At 34.0% G+C, this 12,902-nt stretch overlaps 1 protein-coding gene across 4 annotated transcripts in view; it reads right to left on the bottom strand.

The window, feature by feature from the left end:
- LOC105233120 (transmembrane protein 132C) overlaps positions 1–12,902 on the bottom strand; it is a 79,438-nt gene that overhangs the window by 21,884 nt on the left and 44,652 nt on the right. For all 4 annotated transcript variants that reach the window (XM_049454607.1, XM_049454604.1, XM_049454606.1 and 1 more), the window contains exons 6-10: positions 11,500–11,643; positions 10,192–10,397; positions 9,985–10,132; positions 9,769–9,921; positions 9,456–9,703 (exon numbers count right to left, since the gene is read on the bottom strand). In XM_049454607.1, the coding sequence (XP_049310564.1) occupies positions 9,456–9,703; positions 9,769–9,921; positions 9,985–10,132; positions 10,192–10,397; positions 11,500–11,643 (899 nt within the window). The remainder of the gene's footprint in view (positions 1–9,455; positions 9,704–9,768; positions 9,922–9,984; positions 10,133–10,191; positions 10,398–11,499; positions 11,644–12,902) is intronic.

Here is a 12,902-nt window from a genome sequence, read left to right as displayed (position 1 = left end):
CACACATGTATTGTATTGTATAGTTGAAAACAACCCCATGTGGTGTGCTGTAAATATATATATATATATTTAATTAGATAAGTTAGACTTCTAAAATTGTATATAAGGTTTACAAATTTAAAAATAAAATCAGAATGAAATATTCTCAGCTCGACTAAATACTTTTTTGAAATCCCCCACCAGCGGTAAGGTAGACAAAAATCTTTGTTGAGTTATAAACAACATATGTAAGATGATAACTTTTCAAACGTTAATTTTGACTTCTGACACCTCTCACTTCGTCACTACTGCTGTTATTCTCTGTATCTTGAAGCTCTATAGAGCTCTATAGAGCCGTAGAGCCATAATTTCCTCGTTAATCACCGTGAAATCAAACTTATCTTCACTTGAACTTAATTCGGTATTACGTTCCATGTTTTAGGGATCAAAAACTTTCAATTCAGTAATCTCTTTGTCATAACTGTCAGGTTCGAACTGATGGCGAAAATGCACTCCGCTTCGTGGTAGCGGACTAATCCCAGATAAGAAAATCCCATCTCCATCTCCGTTTACACTTCATAGGAGTATATAGAAAGAGCGTAAGAAGTTACAACAGCAAAACAAGTGGTGAGCGATAGTCACCTCTCGCGTTGTGACAGCACACCCCATGGTGAATGAAATTCACCTCTCGAGTACAAAGGGTTAAAAAAAAGTCCAAACCGCAGCACAGGTATTTCTTTAGTCTTGCAGAAGGACCTAAGGTACTATGCTAAATTTCACGTAAAAATATTAATTAGTATTTGAAATTCGCGTCGTTTTGTGAGGCTCTAAAAGTGAATTCTTCGATTTTTACTATGTCTGACTTTATTGAACAAAGAAGTGCGATAATGCACTGCATTGGTTATTCGTGATCATTTGGCCACATTTTCAACTAATATCGTACCGTAACCACCGTACCCGCCTGATTTACCTTCGTGTAACTTCTGGCTATTCAGCAAATTCACATGACCACTCTGAGGACACCGTTTTGACTCAATTGAGGATATAAAAGTTGAATCGAAGAAGGCTCTGATGGCCATCACGACGGAGGATTTTTGCAAGTGCCAAGATGACTGGAAAATACGTTGGCATAAGTGTATTACAGCTGCAGGGGATTACTTTGAAGGAGCTGAAATGGACCAAATCCACCTTTCAATTATATTTATAACTCAAAAACTAGAGGACCCGTCCATGCTTCACTGTGGCTAATATGAACATAAATAATACTACTATTACCATCTATATGATTTCTATTAGTTTGATTATAACTATTAGTTAATGAGGTATAACATTTTTATGAAGCAACTTGTGTTAGTTTACAAAAAAATGGATCATAAAGCATTTCGTGCGTTAATAAAGCATGGAAAATACTGTTGAATTCTGGCTCATGGAAATCCAGAGTTGAAAAGATATTTGCTAAGCTGGAAACAGGCGAAATGAGCACCGAGGACAATGATGCTCTAAAGAGGCGAAAGCTTTGTGCAAAGTGGATACCTCGCAAGTTCATAATCCAATAAAAACAACAAATAACTGATTCTGAAGAGTTTTTGAGTGCTCTTTAATCGTAATAAAATCGAACTTTTGTGTGACAATAGAAACGTTGTGTGACAATAGAAACATAGCTCCATCATTTCCCACTGGAGTGCAATCGACAGTTATTCTAGTGGACTGCACATGATGAAGCGGTTATCAGGGGTGGAAAGACGAAAAAGTCGGCTGGAAAGGTTATGACATCAGTCTTTTGGGATGCACGTGGTATAATACATACTCAACGACTGATTACTGAGCCATTTATAATCTATTTCACCGACTATTTGGTTGCAGTTCTTTTCTACTTTTCAAAATACTTAGCAATTGTACACCCGCGAAATATTTATAAAGCTCAATAAAGAAAGAAAAACTTATAATTTTGCTATTATTTATTATTTTTTCGAATAAATATTTAATTCAATTAATGTTATGCTTAGTTTTAGAAAAAAAAAATTAATTATGCAAGTTTTCTCAAATATAATTTAAATAAGCCGAATGAGTTAATTATAAAGCCGCTTTGATTGTGCATTATATTTTTAATATGTAAGAGAAAAATGAAATGTTTAATAAGATGTATGACCTTCATTGTTAGCAATAAATTCTTCCAATCGTCTGGGCATAGAATTAATTAACGAATGGATAACGGTTTGATCAATTGTTTTCAACGATGGCATTTCTTAGACATTTACGTTATCAAATTGCCGTCTCTTTTCGAAAACCTTGGCTGATAACATGGACCAAAGGTTTTCAACAGGGTTTGAGTCGGGACTAATTGCAGGCCAATCGAGAAATTTAGTATTCCGAGCCAGCAAGAAATCAACTGTTTTCTTGGAACGATGTATCGCTGCATTGTCTTGCTGGAAAATGAATTCATTTCCCACAAATATCTCTCCGAAATCAATAAGAACTTTATCCAGTAATTTAATGTAGTATTCTAAGTCAATTTTTGTTGTTACAAAGCAAACTGAAGTTTTCCCTCTATAAGTTATCCCAGCCCAAACCATGAGTGATCCGCCACCAAAATTTTGTCGCTTACATTTCTGCCTAGTAGACTCTATGAGCCTCCAATATTTTTGGAGACCATCGCGGCCATCTAAATTGTCCAATTTGTGCTTTTCGGTCAATGACGATTTGGCCCATATTTTATCATAAATACAATCTAATTCACATTTAAGTATTTGTTGTACTCGTCGTACTCCTATCTCCAAATTAACTTGCTGTTTTATTTGTCTCGCACTTACATTTTCCTGCATGATAAGTCGTTTAATGCTACGTTTTTGCCTTTCGTTCACTTTTGGAGGCCTCCCACTTCTCAAATTTTTTCATAATTGGTCCCTAATTTTTAAAAATTTCTTACAATATCCTTCGACCTATTTAAACGTTTTGAAATGTCTCGACTTGACAAACTCTCTTCATGATATGCCATAATTTTTCCTTTCTCTTCTTCCGTCAAAGCTTTTCCGCGAGGCATTTTTTTTCGATTTCAAGAAAAATTAAAAAAAAACTATGAAATTAAATAGCTAATTAAATTACTTATGCAATAATAACTAATAACTCACATGCAGTATAATATTATTTGTCACAACTAAAATAACAATGGAATCAGATAAGCGCCCTCTGGCTTTATAAATATTTCGTTTAGAGATAACGGTTCTTGTTAAATATTCACCGCCTACTGTGATTAAAATATTAAATGAATATGAAATAATTCAAATGTCATCCCGTAAATTTAAAATGTAGAATCTGTGGACGCTTACACCATTTTTTCTAAGAAAAATATCAAATTTGACGGTGGCTTTATAAATATTTCGCTGGGTGTATTCTTTTTGAGCAAGAATCTTATTTTTTAGGAAGAATTTTGAACAAATGCTTATTATTTGAAATATAGTTTTTGTATATATGAGTTGCATTAAATTTTAACATAAAGAGATAAAAAAGTATCCTTACCCTGGTTCTAAGCTACCTCCCCATCAATTTTCAGCCAAATCGGTTGAGCCGTTCTTGAGTTATAAATGGTGTAGCTAACACAACTTTTTTTATATAAATACATATATTTCAAATCAATATCATGTTTTCAATATTCATGGAAGATTCATTAGAATATTTTTTTACTTAAAAAATAATAATAATAATATAACATCACAGATGTACAGTAATTTTTGTTTACATACAAATGTACATATACTTGTAGTATGTATACATATGTATTATACTTATTGTTTTTAATGAACAAAGCGGTTTTTTTGAGCACACCATGTGACACAGAATATGTAACAAACCAAAAGCAGCGGAATATCTACATATTGAGAAATGATATCAGTCCCAAATTCCACGCGAGCGAAGCTCCGGGTTTAGGCCTATTTTTAAAGTATAAGCTTGTTTCTTACGCTTTCACGTCAAAATTTCTAATGGAATTAGAAAGAACAGAGGATACTTGATTTAAATAAAAAATGTTGGGGTCATTCCATTTTAAATTTACACTAAATATTTGCTTCGCGAAATCCGGTAGGGAGACTCATGGAAGGCCACAAAAAACTAGTACAGTTCTTGATCGCCAGATTGTAACTATTTGTAAAAAGGACCCATTCAAGTCGTCGAAGGTGATAGCAGCAGAAATTGGAAATGTAGTAAGTGCCCAAACAGTTCGCAGGCATTTGCAAAAGGCCAAGCTACCAGGACGAATAGCCAGGAAAGTTCCATTAATGGGATCAAAAAATTTAGATATGAGGTTAAATTTAGCAAAAAGTCATTTAGATTGGTCAGGACCTGAGGGAAGGTGGAGAAACATCTTATGGAGCGATGAAACGAAAGTAAATTTGTTTGGAAACGATTGTGAGAGAAATGTGCGTCGTTCAAAAGGGAAGGAGTTTCACGTTCGATTCACAAAAAAAAACTGTGAAACATGGAGGTAGAAACGTCATGGTGTGGGGATGTTTTTCTAGGTATGGAATAGGTCCTATATACCGTACAACTAAGAAAATGACAGCGTCGGAGTACAAGGAAATACTTGAAAATGTCATGCTACCCTATGCTGAAGAAAACTTGCCATTACGATGGGTATATCAGCAAGATAATGACCCAAAACATACCTCCAAACTGGTTAAGAAATATTTTGAGGACAATAATGTTAACGTTTTAAGGTGGCCAAGCCAATCCCCGGATTTAAATCCAATAGAAAACCTATGGGAAGAACTAAAAAAAATTTTTGGCGAGTCAATCTTTCTCTAATAAAGACCAGTTATGGGAGTGCATTCAAAAAATTTGGAATGAGAGATTTGATTTAAGTAATGTTAAACATACAACAAAACTGTTTTATCATAATTTGTTTTTCCAAAATAATTGTCCTATTAAAAGTGTACCTATTTTTTTGAGCAAGTTTATTTTAGCTATGAAATGTTTTTGGATCTACATTTGTTTGTCTTGCTATTTTTTTAAATGAAGTTTATTTAATTTAGCTTGTAAATATTTGAAAAATATAAGTACGTTTGCGTTTTTCTTAAAAATTTAAATAAAACTTTTTACTGATGAGTTTTACTTGAAAAGGTATTGTGTAACTATTATTTTGAGCAGGTGTGTATATATACCAAGCCCACTTTTTTTAAATTTTTAGTTTTTTTTTTAAATTTGCAACTATTTTTATACCGCTTTTTATACTTTGGCAATATGTTGCTACAGAGAATAACAGTTTTGTTCACCTAAAGGTTGTACATATCACCTAAAAACAATCGAATTAGAATTAGGGTTATACATATACCATACAAATGATAAGGATAAGGAGACGAATAAATGATACGAGTATTCCTTTGCAAAAAAGTGAAGACGAGTTCGTGATAAACGTAATCGGATCACAGCAACGCCATTAAACAAAAATCTATATATCTATATGGATTACAGTAACAAGACTAAAAACAAAAAATGAGCGTGTCCCCGCCTCTAATATGTTAATGTACATATATCCTAATTCACTTAAGGCCCCCCAACCGACATTGTAAAAATGGATGAAATCGGGTGACAACCCCACCGCTCAAGAAATATATGAAAATTGACGATAAACGTGGCAACGTCCATGTTTTGGTAAAAACCATATCTCAATACCTTCTCGACCAAATTTAGTATATAATGTTACCCTGATATTTCTATGTTCCAGTACGAAGAAAGAAACTAAATCGGACTACACCCACGCCTAATTCACATATAACAAAATTTTAAATTCCATCTGATTCTTTCACTTTCTAGAGGGAGCCTGCTTATCAAATAAAGATGCATATTTGTGCCCAAAATTTATAAAATCGGGTAAAAACTAGCCCTAGACTCAATATAACTTACAAACCTTGTGCACCTGAAGGTATTTCCTTGACTTTGATCTTTGCAAGTTGCAAGAGTGTTAAATGTTCGGTTACCCCCGAACTTAGAACTTCCTTACTTGTTTTTTATTGAAAAATGTACAGTAGTTTATAATGGTCCATTCAATATAATTTAATCTTGTTTATAAAAAAAATCGAATAAATGCATCGTACAACTCATTGGAAAGCTGACAACTAGTTATTTTTATAATTAAATAATTTTCTACGCAAACGCAAATGTTTAAAGGTACTTTTTTGAGACATGAAATTTTTAAAATTAATAATAATTATTTATCTCAAAATATAAAACAAATGTTATGCATGAACAAAAATATTTAATGTAAATTTTGGATGGAATCACTCACATATTTACCGATTGTTAAAAAAAAATATTTTGGTACACTGTTACTCGAAATACATCGAAAACGTGGTCTTTAAATCTCTAAAAATCAGACACACTTGGGGTTTTTTGGTTTCCCTCACCATGACAAAGATGATCAGCGCGATAAGAGTATTAGGTACATTAGGGTGTTCTTTTTTTCAACTAATAATCCCATAATGAAATTTTATTGAAAATACCTTAAAAATTTTAGCCCTTAATATTAACATTAACTGGACCAAGGCATGTAAAAATTTTCCATTGAAAATATACGACAATCGTTATTTTTTATCTTTAAATTTCTATAGCTCAGAGCCATTTTATGGTATCGCCTTGACTTTAGACACTGATTTTTCCACGAATTTCGAATTTTTTTGTATATATCTCGTAAATGACAAGAGCTAAAAATGTACATGACAAACTTGTAAGAAATTTTATTTGCTACAAAAAAGGTCCGAGGTCAAAATCGCTAACAGTAACCCTTATGTGAGCACCCGGGAACCCGGGTGTCCATCACCACACTTTTCCGCTAGTAATTCGGTGAAATTTTTTTTTTTTGGAACTGAGCTTCCGGATCCTAGCGATTTAACTTCCCACAAAGCTATTCCAGCATTCAAAATTGAAAAAAATTTTTTAGGAAGTTGAAAAATATGTTTGAAATTAGGTAACTAACGGGGAGCACCCAATGCTCCAAACAATGCAATCATCTGTAAATGAGATTCAATACTGATAAATGTTTCAACTAGAAAACTTGGGATAATAAATGAATAATTACATGAATTGGCAACATAAATTTATTAAATCTTCATTAATTATTCAGCACAATCAGGACATATTATTTTCTATATAGAGTGTTCATCTTTTTGCAATTGGTACAACTTTTACGAGTTTTTCTTCGCCTTTTGATTGTCAGTTGGTAACGTGACAAGAACCAGTGACTTTTTTCCTACCAGAGCTGTCGCGAGGTTCAATTTCTTGTTCTGCAACAGTGACAGGGGTGAGCGGAAATCCGAGCACGCTTCGATAGCGATTTTGGTAGAATAATTCCAAGTAAGCAGAAAGGTCTCCAATATCGAAGACATTGAAAAACATTGCAAGAGGCCATCTCTGGGTGGTGTATCGGCTCAGCGTTTGATCCATTGTGTCAACGCCAGTCTTATATTTATTATAATGAGTAATCATATGAAACCGCTCTACGCTTATCGACGCAGTCGACTTTCCGTGCTTTACACGACATTCCTCATCAACTGTTCACTTTTCTTTGATTCACAGTTGCCAAGCTGCGTCATTGTGTACTCCGAAATCACTGAAATGAGCCTATTCTTCGATACTACCACAACTACAAACGTTTCGAACACGTGCCGACGTGTAAAGGTGGAAACTGACCATGTCCAACTCGCAGAGTGTGGGCAATCCCTATCCTGATTTCTCTTCCAAAAAAATAAAATGTGCGACAAGAGTCAAACACAGATAAAATACTCGTTATACGAAAAAAACCATATTTTTGTGATTTTTTTCCTGACGACACAGTTAAAATTTATATATCCAACCAATGGTACATTAAAGTATGACATTCGAAAAATGTCTTATCAATTTTTTACAAAGAAATATTAAAAAATACGACAATGGCAGCAATTGTCCAGAGGGGTCTCGAAAAAAGTTGAATTGCAGTGCCCCTTATAACTTCAAAACTACTGCACCGATCCTTTTGAAATTTTAAACACTATTTCTGTACATATACATACTTACAAGTGTATATCTCCGTCAATTTCGCTTTAATTGCTCTCAAATTTTCACAGAATAATCTTAAGATATTGTACATTAATATAAAATAAAAAAAAATGCCAAAAAAAACCAAAAATACCTTACCCCCCCTTAAGTAAGGCTTTATAGAATTTATACCATCTATATGTATTAAAAATTCTATGAAAATTCCATACATAGCTGTTGTCATTTAAGAGATATATACAAAAAAAAATCGAAATTCGTGGAAAAATCGGGTTTAGAGCCCCGTATTACCTCGCCGGTGTGAGTTTCGACTTTGCCGGAATGAGCACTTTTGTAGAATGAACGATTCTGAGAAATATGCGTCTAAAGTCAAAGCGATGCCATAAAATACCTCTGAGCTAAAGAAATTTAAAGATAAAAAATCACGATTGTCGTGTATTTTCAATAGACTTTTTTTCCTGCCTTGGTCCAGTCCTTAATGTTAATAGTAAAGGCTAAAATTTTTTAGAATATTTTTTAAGGGAATTTCCAAGGAAATTCCATGACAGGATTGAAAAAAATCAATAGTACAAAAAAAACACCCTAGTGTACATACAAGGTGTGTTCCAAACTAAACAGAACTTAAAAAAAAACAGAACAAATGGTTTTTTAGTCTCCTTCTGCTTCAATAAAGCTTTTTGCACAGTCCAAAAGCATGTCGAACTATTGTTTTAGCTCGATGGCCAGTATGCCGGTGCAAGCCTTTTGAATAACCTCTACGTCTGCATAACGCTTTCCTTTCATGTGCAAATGCATTTTTAGCACAAGTGTCGCACGGTGCCATATCAGGTGAATATGGGGAATGGTTAATACTTAAAATGTGATTTTTGGTCAAATAATCTGTCACAAGCGTCGATCGATGAGACGATTCTGAGCAATTTTTGGTCGTCAGTCAATTTGTGCGGAACAAACCGTGCACACACCTCGATAAATCGATATTTTGGAGATGTTCAATTCCATTTCCTTGAATTTCAATGATGATTTCAGCTAATTTCTGATAAATTCACGCACTGTTTCAATGGAATTTCCGGTGATCACGGATTTTGATTGGCTCACATGTTGATCGTCATTTATGTCTTCACGACTACTTTGAAAACGTTGAAACCAACTTGTTTCGGCAAAAGTTTTACCAATTTTAAAACAAATTTTAATATTGGCTCTTTGTTCGGAGCAAGAAATTCACTTCCAATCTATGAAATGTCATGAAATTCTCACTGGACAATCGATAAAAATAGCAGATTCTAACGCAGCCGACATAGAGATGGCGCCATATTCAAAAAGTCCTGTTTACTTTGGAAAGCACCTTGTACAAGAAATTTAGCTATTTAATTTTCCCTTTTTAATGATGCTTGATAATTAATTAAGAGATTCAATTCGGGTAAATCCACGAGAAAAGCTAGTTAATTATAAATTCAAACCTTAAGGGAGTTTTAGATCCATCTGAAAACTCTAGATCAATATCCAGTAATCCTTCTTGGTATTGCGCAGTTAGCTTATTTGTCACTGAAGTTTCTGCTGTATAACCGTTGTCAATCGTGCTGTCTGGTGAAATAGTTAATTGCAGTCCTGAAATCACTCGCACAATTAACCTTCTTATGCTGACTTTGTCACTTCCTACTCGAATTTCTTTAGTTCCTATCACCCGTCCTGTTATGGGTGATAAAACCTAAAGTGATTTTATTTTTTATTGTTGTTAATAACTGGTTATATAACTGGTTCTAGTTATAATACCTGAATATCTGTACGTCCCATCGATTTTCCTTGCAATATTCGTCCTTTTAATGTGGCTATTTTGGGATCGGACACCCTTAAAAGGGGTTGAACTAAATCGGTAACTCTTAAGCCAGTTCGACGCGAAATAAAGTAACTTATTCTTCCAGAGTTCTAGAAAACAAAATATTACAATATTTTCATAAATCGTAAGACATTAAATATTTTAACACTTACTTGGTCAATTGCTAAAAATCTTGCAAAGACCTCTATTGGACTTTGTTGATATCGCGCTTTGCATATAATTTTATCTGCACTAGCATCATTTTTATATTGATTCCATCCCGTAGATCTTTTTTTACGATGCTGATTTTGTTTGTTTGAGCTAAAAAGTGGAATTGATTAATGTGTTAGAAAAACCAAATGAACTAAAAATGGTATTACAAAATACTGGTGTCGTCGATAACTTTCCATCCTTTTATTTGTGATAACCTAAAGTCTGACACGTAAACCTCTAATGGAAATTCTGGCATCCATACAGTAAACTTTGCTAACCCAGCATAGGATCCATACTTTACAATAACTGAGGCATTAGAGGAACCTCTGATTTCAGAGCCATCTACATAAACCGAACTGCACGAAGATGATACCTGAAATCAGTTGATGAGTAGAAGTTAAAAAACTATTAAGCATTTGATAAATTAGTAGTGGTATATATAGCTATGACGATTGAAGTGGAAGGTTCCCACGACAGTCGGGTGTTCGTAACCTAAACGGACCCGGATTTTTTATCCGGTCAAAAACTGTCAACTCGGTAGTATTCTGCCGCTATAACAGCAATAACGACTGACGTGAGACCAACGATAGTTAGCAGCCGTGTATTAAGCTTATCCTTAGACAAGTCGGTCCGGTCTAGTCACCTTCATGTATAAGATCTAGAAAAACCCTATTATACAAGTATTGACAATTTTATTTAACATAGTTATGTTGCCAAAAAACTGAGACATTTGAAAATCGAGCACCAGAAATAGTCACTTTTTGACTAGCCTTATTTTCAGAAAGCATGGTCCAATTATGCTTCCAGTCCCAAAACCATCCCAAACAGTAACCCATTGCATTTGTTTTTCAACAATCACATGTTGAATCAATCACATGTCGCCGCAAAAGCGGCGATTAACAAACCCATCAAGTTGAAAATGTGCTCATCGCTTATTATGATTTTGCTCGAAAAATCAGCATTCCATCCTTTCATTATTTTTGTATTATTGTTCAATAATGAAGACACGTTGTTCTATCGTGTAACGTTCCACATTTAAAGCCTAAACTGTCAGCTGTTGATTTTCTTTTTATAGGGCTTGTCAATCTTTTACTACATAAATGGCGGGAAATTTAAACCTTGCGTTAATTTTGGGACACCCTTTATACATATGTATAGTATTGAAGCATCTGAAAAAACTATACAACAATTGGGCGGTAAATTAATGTAAATCTTCAAAAATGTATTAATCATAACTGTGTCTCCCAGTAATACAAATTTTACATCTACTGCTGTTGTATGGTATAAATAAGAACGCCTGTCAATCTGATATATGAAACATTCAAACTGAGGTAATTATTTATTAGAACAATTTGAAGTAAAAAAGTTTGCTTATTTGTAAATTAATCCATTCGATTGTAACTGAAGAAGGTTATAGAAAATAAAACACGAAACTTTAAAAGAAGGTATAGTGGAGGTATTTTTTCAATACTTACCTTAATTACACTTTCGTCTTCAGCATAACAGGAACTCTGTAGCGTAACATCAGCTACTTTGCCAGCTTGTGAAACGATGAAAACTTTCATTGCTTGCGCTACTTGACGTCCGGTTAGTACCGCGGTATTGATCAATTCCCAGTTCTAAGTTTAATATGAGTAATTTAAAAATACATGTTTTTGTTTTCAAATAAAAAACAAAGAGTTTTCAGAGCAATTTCAAAATGACAAAGAACATTTTTTAATAACAAATCACTTAAATCTTAGAAGAAAACAAACGATATATTGTCAATAACACAGTTCTACGAAAAAAACTTTTTTGTTGTCCTAAATATCTTAGTATATTTTGATGATTTCATTGGTCAATTTTTACACATTTGTCTCTTTGTTTACTTTGATGCCTTCTTATTTTCCAAAACATATCTGACATTTCAAAGATTTCAGTTATTTTGTTTCGGTTTTTTGTAAAATAAACGAGAGCAAATCTTACAAAACCATTGATAGTTTCAGGAACTGTGGGCAGAATTAATACTATGAGCAAAAACTAGTAAGACTTTGTTCCCAATTTTAAAATTCTTAATTTATTCTTCAAAATCTTTTCACCTCAAGTATTCTGCCGCTACAACAGCAATAACGACTGACGTGGGACCAATGGTAGTTAGCAGCCGTGTATTAAGCTTATCCTTAGACAAGTCGGTCCGGTCTAGTCACCTTCATGTATAAGATCTAGAAAAACCCTATTATACAAGTAGAGACAATTTTATTTAACATAGTTATGTTGCCAAAAAACTGAGACATTTGATATTCACAAAATCCAGCACCAGAAATAGTCACTTTTTGACCAGCCTTATTTTCAGAAAGCATGGTCCAATTATGCTTCCAGTCCAAAAACCATCCCAAACAGTAACCCATTGCATTTGTTTTTTAACAATCACATGAATCAATCACATGTCAAAGTCACACCTCAAAGTCTTTCCCCTTGGCCATAATACACTTATGTCAACGTTTTTCCCAATCCTCGAAACAGTTTTTAAAGTCAATTTTCGGAATAGCCTTCAATGCGGGTAGCGATTCAACTTTAATGTCTTCAATTGACTCAAAACGGTTTTCCCGAAACGCAGACGAATACGGCGGATGCACCAAGATATTGCTTGCATTATCGTGGTGCAAAAACCAAGAGTTGTCGGCCCATAACTCTGCCTTCTTTTTACGAATAGCTTTGCGCAAACGACATATAAAACTCAAATAGTATTCATTGTTGACAGTTGGGCCGGTCGAAAGGAATTCGGAGTGCACCAGACCTCTATAATCGAAGAAAACTGTGAACATAACCTTGATTTTTGACCTGGTTTGCGTGGTTTTTTTTTTGCTTCAACTCACATTTGTCACGATATTCGGCCGAT

The sequence above is a fragment of the Bactrocera dorsalis genome, chromosome 4 (assembly GCF_023373825.1).
Source record: "Bactrocera dorsalis isolate Fly_Bdor chromosome 4, ASM2337382v1, whole genome shotgun sequence".
NCBI lineage: Eukaryota > Metazoa > Arthropoda > Insecta > Diptera > Tephritidae > Bactrocera > Bactrocera dorsalis.
Note: the sequence above shows the minus strand (reverse complement) of the source record. Positions and strands in the feature narration are given on the sequence as shown.